General features: G+C 31.6%; 1 protein-coding gene across 1 annotated transcript; it reads right to left on the minus strand.

Annotated features, from left to right (window-relative positions):
* Positions 1-8,944: 8,944 nt before the first annotated feature.
* Positions 8,945-10,891, minus strand: LOC145017581 (xylan glycosyltransferase MUCI21-like). The gene is made up of 3 exons (XM_078975585.1): positions 10,616-10,891; positions 10,450-10,518; positions 8,945-10,344 (listed from the first exon to the last, which is right to left on the minus strand). Exons 1-3 carry the CDS (start codon positions 10,824-10,826, stop codon positions 9,098-9,100), a joined length of 1,527 nt encoding a protein of 508 aa, XP_078831711.1. The 5' UTR covers positions 10,827-10,891; the 3' UTR covers positions 8,945-9,097.
* Positions 10,892-12,317: the final 1,426 nt, after the last annotated feature.

Below are 12,317 nucleotides of genomic sequence, written 5' to 3' on the forward strand. Positions count from 1 at the left end.
AACACAAGGATTTTTCATTGTTATTACTAAATAGCAATCAAGGTATGATTCTTCTAACCCTATTCATATTTTTAGAAAATATGCTAGTGTTTTAGGTTTTTATTTTGTTGCTCAAGTTTTATGTTCAATTAGAGAAAACATAAACCAATTATTAGGGTTGCATGCACACAAAAGATTTATATGTTTTGCATAAAACCTATCAGTTTTTTTATGACTTATTATTATTCATTTATTTTAAATAAACACTCAACCTCATTGGAGTATATAACTTATCTGTTTTTTTTATTGACTGATATATATATATATATATATATATATATATATATATATATATATATATATATATATATATATATATATATATATATATATATATATATATATATATATATATATATATATATATAAAGTGGGCAATATACTATATTGGTTTGAACGTATAACGGCTTTGTCTTTGATAATATGTCATATTATCCTTTTAAGTATATTAAAGTTTTGAATATATTTAATTTTTCAAATATTAATTTATTCTATTAAATATCATGCATTACAAGTATAATATACATGTATATTACAAATCATAATATATTCTAATATAACTACACTAACATTTATTATAAATTTTAATATATATATATATATATATATATATATATATATATATATATATATATATATATATATATATAAAATATGAGAAGATATTATAAAACATTTTAATTGTTAGGATAAATTAGTAAAATTTATGGGAAAAAAAACTATAGAAAAAGTTAACCATTAGAATTTCTATTTAATTTGAGGTCAAACTTAAAAAAGTGATGGTGTATCATTTATTTTGACTTCTAGTGTACAACTAACCATTAACCATTAGAAATGTTCTAAGTTTATGGTATTTTTAGCCTGAAACTAATTTAAATTTTTAATAATATATAGAGTAAATGACATGAATGGTCCATATAGAGCAACTATGCTTGGCATTTTTTCGTGTTTCTTTCGAGTGTTTCGCGTTACAAAATTGGAAGGAGGTGAAATTTTATTTTGACATGTGTTTTTCTCTCTTTCTGTTTGTTTCTTTTCCCAACGTCTCACAATTGGACACTTTTTGGCTTATGCTACATAATTTCATAAAATTTTGATTACGCGCACTTGGAGAATCCTCATGAAAAACAAATTTTGGATGCATTTCGTCTTTCTAGATGAGTATTATGCAATTCTAGCTTACTGTTGACAAAGGTTCTCATCATGGAGGCTCTTGATTCATGGTCTGAAGCACTGTTATTTTTTCCGTAATGTTGGTGTTGCAACATTCAAAAGATGAAGATACCTCAAACATTGTTGCTCTCTTTTGGTGAATTCCAGTTTAGTCATTAGTTTTTGCTTTCCTTTTCAAATCTCTAGATCACCATTAGCTTTGTGTAGTCTAGTTCACTTCATCTCTCTTTTTAATACTATTATATGTATGTACTGATTTTGCCCAGCTTCCTGTTGGCTCTCTTTTATGCATGTTTTATCTTTGACGTTCAAAAAAAATTCGAAAAGTCTCTACTATTTGTTTTTTGTTACGCGTTTAGTCAATACTGTTTGTTTGTGTTACGTGTTTGGGCACTGTCTTACCTAAAAATACTACTATTTAAATAGTGAAAACTGTGGAGTATGTAAGGTAAGGTTAAGGGGTGAAGTTGGAGGTGTGTTTAGTTAAATAAATTAAAAATTCAATAGCAAAATAGTTTTTTTAGGTAACATAGAGACCAAACGCATAACAAAAAAAAATGACTATCCGAGTTAAAAAAAAAAAATTAGAAATCGAACGTTTAAATTACCCTAAACCATAAGAATCATTTGTGTAATTTACTGTAAAATATAAAATGGTATATCACTGTCGATGGTGCTAATAATTATGAAAACGGAAAGGAGTGTACTATATTGCTTTTGCTTGTGATTCCAAGTTTCTAGTTATTTCATTGTCTTATCATCTACCTCTATATATATATATATATATATATATATATATATATATATATATATATATATATATATATATATATATATATATATATATATATATATATATATATATATATATATATATATATTTTAAAGATATGAATCTTAGGATAGTAAAGTTACAAATTTTTTTGGCAGAATTGATCCGTGTATTGTTGTTGGGCTTCAAAGTTAGGAATAGTAAATTTAGATTTTTTTTGTCAACTTTGCTCTTCATTTTTTAGTCATTTTGATACCTTTTGTCCTTTCAATCAATAATTTTAAACTTTTTAGGAACCTTTTAATATTTAAAGTTTGACAAAAAAAACTTTAACGGTTTGACAATTTTGATCACTTTTCTAAAAACTTGTTAATTCCTACTTCTTTAATTCTTTAGTCAAAACTTTTACATTTTTTCATAAAAACATGAAAAAAAAACAGTCCGGAGCAAAGTCTGGGCTTTTCATCCTTGCACTTTCTACGTCTGACATATTTATCGATTCGAAATCAATATCGAAATCTTCTGGCCCCCGCGTAGCGGGGGTAACCTTTCTAGTTATTATTATGTTATGTTTTTAACTTAAAATCTTGTATTTTAGAAGAAAAAAAAAGGAAAATAATCTATTACAGTAATCATGTTTTTATCGTTTTGGTCAGCATTATATAACTTTTTTATTTTTGTAAACATTTGACCATTTAACTTGTTATATGTGTTCGCATATTGTCATTGCCACCGGCTATAGCAAACGACAATAGTAATATGTGAACAAATTATCAAGTTAAATGTTATATATATACAAAATAAATTGGATAAATATGAACAAAACAAAAAGTTAATTACCATGATGAATTATTTTCTCCACTTTTAATACGATTTTATTTTTTTATATTTTATGTATTATTTTTTTCGAATGTTATTTTTTAAATATCCATAATTTCCTAAATATTGATTAAATATTGATCAATTTTAAACATTACTTTTTAATTAATAAATATGTTTTTATTTTGTGAAATATTTTATATAGTCTCTTATAATTTTTATTTTTATTTTTATTTTAAGCATATACAATATTTATAAAGTAAATAGTATCTAACAATAAAACTAAATAAATTAAATATGTAACAATAAGTACGGATGGCCTTTTAAAAAAATAAAAAGAAAATACACTTAGCAAATAAAAAATAATAAAAAATATATAATATAAATATTTTTAAATTATTCCAACTTTTTAATATTTTATAGATAGAAGTTTATGAACTTTTAATTTTTTTAATACAATGTTTTAAATTAGTATTTAACAAAAATATTTTAAAATGTTATAAAAAATAGTAAAATGTCATACAAAATCTATGAAAAACTTTAAAAATGTTGTAAAAGAAAATTTAGAAAAAAAAATATATGAAAGTTATAAAAAATTGTATGAAAATGTAAAAAAAAATAACAAGTTAAAAACTTGTAAGAAAAAATTAAAACGTTTATAAAATATTTCGTTTAAAAGCACTTGTATTAAAATTATCTGAAATCATTAAAAAAATTTAAAAATTATAAGCAACGTTTAAACCATTGTATTAGAAAAACATATAGGAAAATATATCATAAAAATGTTGTAAAAAATTATAAAAATTCTTAATAATTTTTTTTTTTCACATTTAAACAATTTTTGTTTTTTTTGTAAATATTTTTTTTGAAAACAACGAAATTTTATTAAAAACTATATAGAAACAAGGTCGAGCAAAGAAAAACAAAAAACTGAGTACAAACAAAAATGATTACATGATATCAAGGGAGAGCAAACGCAAACCACCGAATTACAATTCCCATAATTACTCCTATGTTTAATCAAACCAAACACCATAGCGAGCACACTATCTGCCTACATAGAAAGAGATGCATTGAGATTATTAAAAATGTTGTTGTTTCTCGCTTTGAAAATACATCATAAGAAACCATAGATGATGGCCAACAAAATCTTCCTCCCCAACTGAATTAAAATTTTGCCACGGGAAACTACACCATTGAAGATCACCCTGAGGGAATCTTCCACCTAAGGACAACTTAGAAAAAATGATTGAAATCATCGATTCCAACATTGCAAAACTGACAGGATATTTTCGAGACAAAAATACCCCTTCGAGCGAGAGCCACAACCGAATGAAGCCTATCAATACAAGCCCTCCAAACAAAGACAATTATTTTCAACGAGACCAGCCATAACCAAACAGTCGGATTAGGCATAGGAACAGTAAGCTTAGAATCGATCATGACACACAAATCTTGAACGTAAAAGTTTCCATTTGGAGAGAGCTTTTATTTCCAAACATCTTAATCGCTACTCAATACCATGTCTTCTCTCTCAATTCCTCTATTTCAATATAGCTACTAGGAAGTCTCTTCCAAGCCCCGACAAAGCTACTATTCAAGATTCTCTCCTCAATATAACATGATTGCTTCTTATCAAGGGTAAAAAGAGCTGGGAATCGAGCAACCAATGAACCATAACCTGTTCAATCATCTAACGAAAAAAAGTAGTATTACTGGAACCAATAAGTATTTGAAAAATTAAAGAAGCATCGATTCCAACCTCCTCCACCACATAGGCCACCATGACGACACTAAACCAGATTCCAGGAATCGATTTTTTGGCAAGACTGTCAATAGGTTTTCTCATGTTGTTGTGAATGCCACAGATGGCACGCTTTTGTAAAGATATTGAGTCACATTTAACCTACTAAATCCATTTGTATAACAAAGCCCAATTCAATGAATCGAGGGAGCGCACTACGAACCTTGATCCCTACGCCCAAGAATCACCTTTCATGCCACCCAATTGAATTTATTTTTTCTTTCACTCCCTCCCTAAAGAAAATGCCTGCGAATCTTCTCAAGATGCTCAATAATAGACTTAGGAGCCATGAACAATGAAAAGAAAAATAAAGGTAAAGATCCAAGGACTGATTTGACAAGAGTTAAACGAACACCTAAAGAAAGAAGTTTAGCTTTCCACGCGGAAAGTTTGGATTGAACCTTTTCAATAATAGGCAACCAATTCCGTTTAAGATTCATATTAGCTCCAACCGGGATCACAATGTACTTGAAAAGGAAGGAAGTCGCTTCACACCTGAGGATCCTAGCACAACTTGTCACCTCAATGCTAGAAACCCCAATACCAAACACCTTCGTTTTATGAAAATTCACTTTTAAACCGGAGGCTACATAAAAACATTTAAGAATATGGGCCAAGTTTGCAAAGTTTGAGCTTGTCCAATCCCCAATGAAAAGCGTATCACCAACATAAAACAAATATGAAGCAGAGTGGCCATCATTAAGAATTTTAACACCATAGAAAATAGATGTTTGATTGGCGTTTCTCATAGCAACATTTAAACCCTACATGAGAATGATAAAAAGAAACGGAAAGAGAGGATCTCCTTGGTGAACTCCCTTTGAGAGAGGAAATTCCTTTGTAGCTGACCCATTGATAAGCACCGAAGCCCGAGAGGAAGAGAGGCTGATGTGTGTGAAATGCATTAGTTTTAGTCCTACTTTTTAAAATACAATTTAGACACGCAAAGGTAGTGGACCTGTTAATTGGTGGTATAATTGAATAAGCAGGGTATCGAACACAGGGAACGACAATTAAGCTAATTACTAAAATTATCTAAAACAAGTAATGAAAGGGAAAGGTTTTTCTAATTTTACAAGACTAGAAACTTAAGCAATTAAATAAAACTCAAACTAAGCAACTAATAGCTACAGCAAATAAACAATCAACTAAATTCAATAATGGAGAAGACTTATGTTTAGGCTCAATTCATTTACTCCTATGGTTGATTTTAGGGCAAGTGCAATGGATTAATTGTAATTGGCTACTGATTAATGTGATTAGGTTCATGTTCGCTATTACTACTCCTTAGGAAACAAATCAATTCAAGCAGTGATCAAGTGATTAAACTAATGAATTTCCTTGTTTATTGATTTGGGTTAAGCAAGACTTGTAGTTAGCTAATCAAATTACTACTTCAATTAACCTCTTGTTGATGGTTCGTCACACAAGGTCACACATTAACTTACATATTTTCTAGTTAACCCTAGTTTCACATTCGCTATTCCTAGGCATATAACAATGTTTTCACACAAATCATATGAGATAAACAATTAAGAGATGTTTATGCAGCTTAATTGTGACATCCCCATTTTTCACGGCCAGAAAAAACCGATTTTTTTATGCTTGTTTGAAAATCATAGTAATATTTTTCATAAAAATGTTGCGGAATTTGTTCCCAAAATAAAATATGACAAAGATTTATCAAAGCATTTCCGTAGAAATGTAATTTTATTAAAAAGACTCGGGATGTCATGTTTGATACAGATCAAAAGCATAAACAGTACAATATAAGCCTTACTACATTATTTCATATCTACAGGCCTATATCCGTAATCCCTCATCCAAAACATCACATCTATGCTCGAGCGCCACTACATGTAATACATGAAACTGAGTGGGTCAGGCTTGGGAGTCTGGTGAGCACATATGGTTTTTAACCCACAATAAATAAGTTTATTAATTTCATCAAACAACAATAACCCGATTACCCGTTCCCGTTATCCTCACATTACATCCCTAAAACACCTATCATAAGGGACCTAGACTAAGGATCAACATCGGGATGGATACTAATGCTAAGGGGATTCCTTAGCAATAAATGTCCTTAAGGCAACCATGAGGGGGATGAAGTACAGCAGTGAACACATCGTTCACAAACACCTACAGGTTGCAAGCCTGCTAGCGTTCCACTGGACTATCTAGAAGAGTCTGTGCTCATCATCCATACTCCGCTAGATGAGAGAATCAACAACAACAACAACATCGAGGCCTCTCATCAATTTATCACACATCGTCTTGATACATCTACCCATGTTTTACCCAAACATTTTTGTAGATATAAAATACTTATACAGTTTAAATCATTTAAAAATGTATAAAATGATTCATCTAGCATAGATATCAAGTATTCAGATAATATGTAACTATGCACTCATATCTATGTGTAAGATGAAAGTAACTATGCACTCACTTGTCAAGGTGGTGATTCCGAACTTAGACAACGCTTCGTTACTCTTGAAACAATTTCATTCATCAAAACCTAGTATCATTACTACTAGGGTTTAATCTATCATTCACCGAGACTAATTAATAGTCCAACTATTATTACTATTATATAAGCACATAACAATACTTATATAACTCATAATAATAGCTCAAGTACTCATTATAAGTTCCTAATAACGTTACTATAATTAATTAGAAGTTATATTAAAAATAGCATAGGCATAGCTCACTTACAGTGGATTTTATAGAAAACCGGACTTCGCTTGGAGCAAAGTTTCTAAACCGAAAGACCCCTTTTTCTCGAGACTCTTGGAGCCTCGGGGCTTCCTTCGAGTGCTAGGGGTTCACCTAGGCTTTGGGAGGGGGGGGGGGGGGGGGGGGTTTAGAAACCATAGAAAGAGAAAAAAAATTAGAGAGAGAATGAAGAATGGTGTGAGAAATCCGAGAAGCTTCGCCCCTTTATATAGGCCTCAGCCTCGGACGAACGTTGGACGTTCAGCAGCACTACGTTGGGCGTAGTTCATATGAGGTTCCCTCCCATACCCTTTGGTCTAAGTGGTTTTTGCAACTCATTACTTGAATTGGTGCTCTTATATGTTCTATTACTATATCTTTTACGACCCTAATCAAAAGAGATATAATATTAGATTTGGGTTTCTATGAAAAACGATGAAGCTTACACATATTTTATACAAAAATTGGCAATTTCATATTAAAAGTGGCAATTTCAATTCCTAATAGTGAACCTAGTTATATGATATCATAAAATGTTATATTTCAGACTAGGAAGATAAGCAATCAAACCGAAAAATAATATTAAAAATTACATGTTAATTAGTTGTGAATAATAAATTCAATACCTATTATTATAGTTATTAAGTTTTGTTCAAAATTTAGATCGATCTTATTAAGTTTTATTCAAAAATTAGGTCGATCTTTCGTGATGAGATCTACATATAAAAATGGAGAAAGAAGACGGTGACAAATTAAAATAAAAGAACGGCAAATTAAAACCAACATCGAATTGCTGATGTTTGATTGGTAAAAGACTATACAAAATGGTAATTATTAGCCAACTTATTATTATACCTTTATAATTTCTTAACATAACATAAGTGTTAAAAACTCAATTCTTAGTAAGACCCCCAATTTTTTTATAGGCCAAATATTGTTATTTTATGACAAAACGTATATAAATATCGGCTAATTTTGATATTCCAAATTTCTAATGATTAGCCCTTATGGTTAATTATATTTTCCCAAACCCACAAAACCTTTTTCAAGGTGAAAAAGTTGTGTTCTGAACAAAAGCTGTACAACTCCATCAAATTGCCCCTTTGGTGATAGAATATGACCACATTAGTAAAAGCTGTGAAAAGTCCATCCATGCAGAGTAGTAAAGTGAGACAACGTTCACAAATTCAGCAAACGCCCTTTTTCTTTATCATCTCAAACCCCCTTTTACCAAAACAAATTGTTTGTTTCATCGACAAAAACAAGATTCCCAAAAATGCCCATGTAGTACAACTTCAAATGCATAATTTATAACCTCACCTTTTTCCAGATGACACATATGGGTTTTGACACGGTTATTTAATAAATAGATAATGATGTAAAATATATTTGAGTGTTCAAGTTGTTTTATCTGTTTAAAATTAGATAATATTATCTCTGTTTAAATAGATAAAAACAAATTTAAAAACATGTATAAAAAACATTGTTGATTAAACACAAATAAGAAACAAAATTGGTTACCCATTTAAATTGTTAACCCTTCAATAAAAACCTATTTAGGAGAGATCAACATTTTCCACTCTTTGAAAAGGTTACCCAAAATTTTAATAGAAAAATATTACGAATAAATCTTTTTATTTGAGTATATAATAAAAAAATATGGAAAATAAAATTACATTTTTATCTACTACGTATCATATACATTCAATCTGCTAAATTTATACAACCATTCCCGTTTCTAATCTAAATTTCTCAATTCGTTAACGATTTCACTGTGATCGAACCATGTCGTTGGTGTTCCTTTTCGTCATCGTATAAATATACGATCGAATCAAACGCTTTCTAAATCTTACAAGATTCAACCTCACTTTCTGCCGATCAAGATAAATCTTTTTTGTGAATTCCCAACCTCGATCATTCACACTATTTGGATCACTTAGAACAGGATCATCACTTCCATATTCATCGTATAAAGAGCTTTCACGTGGAAGGATTTCATACCCGATGTATCTCAACCCAAGCTTCTTCGCCGGTTCGCCGTAGTATGTCTCCGCCGCCCAGTTTGTACCCAGAGGTACCACCTGAATGAACACCGATCCCGGCTTCATGAACAGGAAATGTGTCATCGCAGCTCCATGAACGCCGATCATGACATCGCTGGAGTTAAGCTCCCGATAAATCTTGGCTAATTCGGAAGTCCTCTGTGGTTTCACCACTGTCACTGAGAATCCGATCTTTGATGCCATTTTCACTAATAAGTTTTCGTTCAGAATCTCTCGTGATCCGTTTCTTGATATGATCACGAGCTTTGGTTTCTCCGGTTGTTGGCGTATGGGTTTAATTCGTTTGTTCAGTTGTGATTTTTCGTGTTCTTCTTCAAAGATTAAACCCTGAATTCGAGGACGATACCCTTTGTCCAAAATGTCACGAAAATCTTTGATGGTTTTGCCACCCTCCATTAAAGATGAATCGACAGCGAGTTCATTGTGAATTTTCAACCCAACGATGGCGTCGGAGAAACAGTGAGTTCTCTTATCTCCGCTGAAATCGATTGGTTCGAAATCGGAAAGATGTTTGAGGAGATTTTCGTATTTCGTTATCCACCAATCATGATACTCTAGAATCACAAACACAACTTTCTTGTTGTATTTCTGAGACGTAATGTAAAGTGGAATCAATCCATCGTTGAATTCATGATAAACGTTTCCGGTGTATCCTCCGGTGGAGAAGAAAACGGCGGGAACGTCGTGATATACATCGCACTTGTGTCGATCATCGGCGACTGAACTATTCGGTTTCTTGTCGATAAGGGTAAGTTCATCGATGGTGGCCATGGTGGATGGCTCCCATTTTCGAGTGTAGGGCCTGATTTTTTCTTGCCGGAAGCTCTGTTCACCGGCACCGGAGTTCTTGGATGTATAGAGGAACACGGAGAAGGATGAAGAATGTGTTCTAATATCACCTTTCATGACACACACATCCGATCGAATGCTACTCCTATCGCAACATATCGTTCCTGTAAATCAAACCCCGAGAAAAACATCAGAAATCGAAACTTTTCACTGTTTCATCAAATTTACGTCTCAAACACAAATACCCACAAAATCAAGAACTCACTCACCATTTGAGACCGAAGAACAAGGGGAAGTTTTTGAAACAGAAAGTGTTTCGTCTTCAGCTCCAGCTGGATCTGCAAACGTACAAAGAAACAGAATCTGATAAGAAACAGCAAAACAGAAGCGAACTTTAACTGAAAAACAGAGGAGAGAGATGGATAGAAAACTTACAGATGAGAGAGAGTGGCGACGTGGGGAAAGGAAGGAGGTGAGGGGAAAGAAGCAAACACGAAGAAAGAAGTGTGCAGAAGAGGAGGAAGAAGAGAAGTTTAGGCTTTGATCTCTTGTTACACGCACTCATGTTAACACATGCATCTTCTTCATCAACATAAGTGACATTAACTACTTTTCTAAGTTGAATATATCTCTGATAGTGCACCATTTTTGTGCTGTGTAAGTTTGTAGAGAGAAAAAAAGGGAAGAAATTTGTAGGAGATAGAAGAAAGGTGAGGGGATTTTATGGGTTGAGTAGATAAAAAGAAGGGGGGGGGGGGGGGGTACTCTGTTTCTTGTTGGGGAAGATGGAAGATGAGCTGGCAGAGAGGGATGGCCAAGTCAGCCATTGGTATGTGGGATATGCTTTTTGACAGTCAGAACTAGGAACAGCGATGCATCTAGGGACTAAAAAGTGAAATAACAATTTAACCCTTAAACTTCGAGGGATATATGCTTTTGGTCCCTATGAGAAATTGATACTTATTTCACATAGTCATAGCTTCCTTTCGTATAACCAAAAATACAACATTTTCATCAAATTGATAATTTTGTTAAGTTTTTAAGGTTCTTTTTCTTGAGATTTAACATAAGATCCAATTTTTCATCATGTCTACTTTAAGTTTATAGCATGTTGTTAACGATTACATTTATGTTATTTTCTAATATTGGTAATACATAGAATGTGTAATGTCATTGTCAAACCAATATTGCTCGTGTAGTTGTGTGCTTATTCAAGGTCCTTAATTAAAACTATGTGCTTAGTCAATGTTTTTAATCAAAGTTTGGAATGATTAATAAAAAAGGAAGCAAGATGGTAATAATGATCTATGATAGCTATCGATTATGGATGGAGAAACTTAAAATACGATATATAACTTCGTTATCTGAAGAAAAAAAAATGTCACATTCATATTTTGTATCAAGTTCTAGATGTTTGATTTTTTTTTTTTCTATTTATTGTTGATATGGACTTTATCACCTATATACGTGTAGACTGAAATAACCATCAAAAACATTTCTATTTGTTTTATTTATACTTTTAATTTTTTTGATAAAGGACGTACTTGATTTTCCAACATCAACATAAATGTGATGAAAGAGATTGTCTATCACATGTTTTAACAAAATTATTCTTACTTTAGATAAACCACATATTTTAATCGAATGATTAAAATCATACATAAATGATGTAATTTAATATAGTTTCGAAGATCTAAACATTAAACTAACCATTTTCTATATTTGAATATGTAAATAGCAAAAGTAGAATCCAATGACATGTTTTGATATCTATTTTAGTATTTTTACCGATAAAGTACACTAAATAAGATAAAATGAATATGTAACCCCGAAAATTGACATTTCTTACATATTGCCAAACTTTTGACCCGAGTGATAGCTTTCTGAATCATGGGTGAGTTTGGACATATGCAATAATTGAGGGGGTTCAGCTCAAAGTTATTATAAGAGGGACCACTGAGTCAGGCTGGCTGGCTGCTACATTATCTATGTGGAGATCGTGGATATCACGCGCCTCGGGAACGGCGGAGTGTCCTAATTGGGGGCAGGGCAGGGCAAGGACTGCCAGCTATTTTATATAACGGCACAATTTTCTGGGGTAGCCCTCAATTGGGGACATTGAATTTTGATGCATTAT

Source organism: Lactuca saligna, chromosome 9 (genome assembly GCF_052625555.1).
Source record: "Lactuca saligna cultivar CGN05327 chromosome 9, ASM5262555v1, whole genome shotgun sequence".
Taxonomy (NCBI): domain Eukaryota; kingdom Viridiplantae; phylum Streptophyta; class Magnoliopsida; order Asterales; family Asteraceae; genus Lactuca; species Lactuca saligna.

Excerpts from the sequence above, each read along its gene's own strand:
- LOC145017581 (XM_078975585.1), bottom strand. The coding sequence starts at position 10,826 with ATGGTGCACTATCAGAGATATATTCAACTTAGAAAAGTAGTTAATGTC. Across the intron at positions 10,519-10,615 it reads GTCGCCACTCTCTCTCATCT|ATCCAGCTGGAGCTGAAGAC; the intron begins GTAAGTTTTCTA and ends GTACGTTTGCAG. Across the intron at positions 10,345-10,449 it reads TTGTTCTTCGGTCTCAAATG|GAACGATATGTTGCGATAGG; the intron begins GTGAGTGAGTTC and ends TTTGATTTACAG.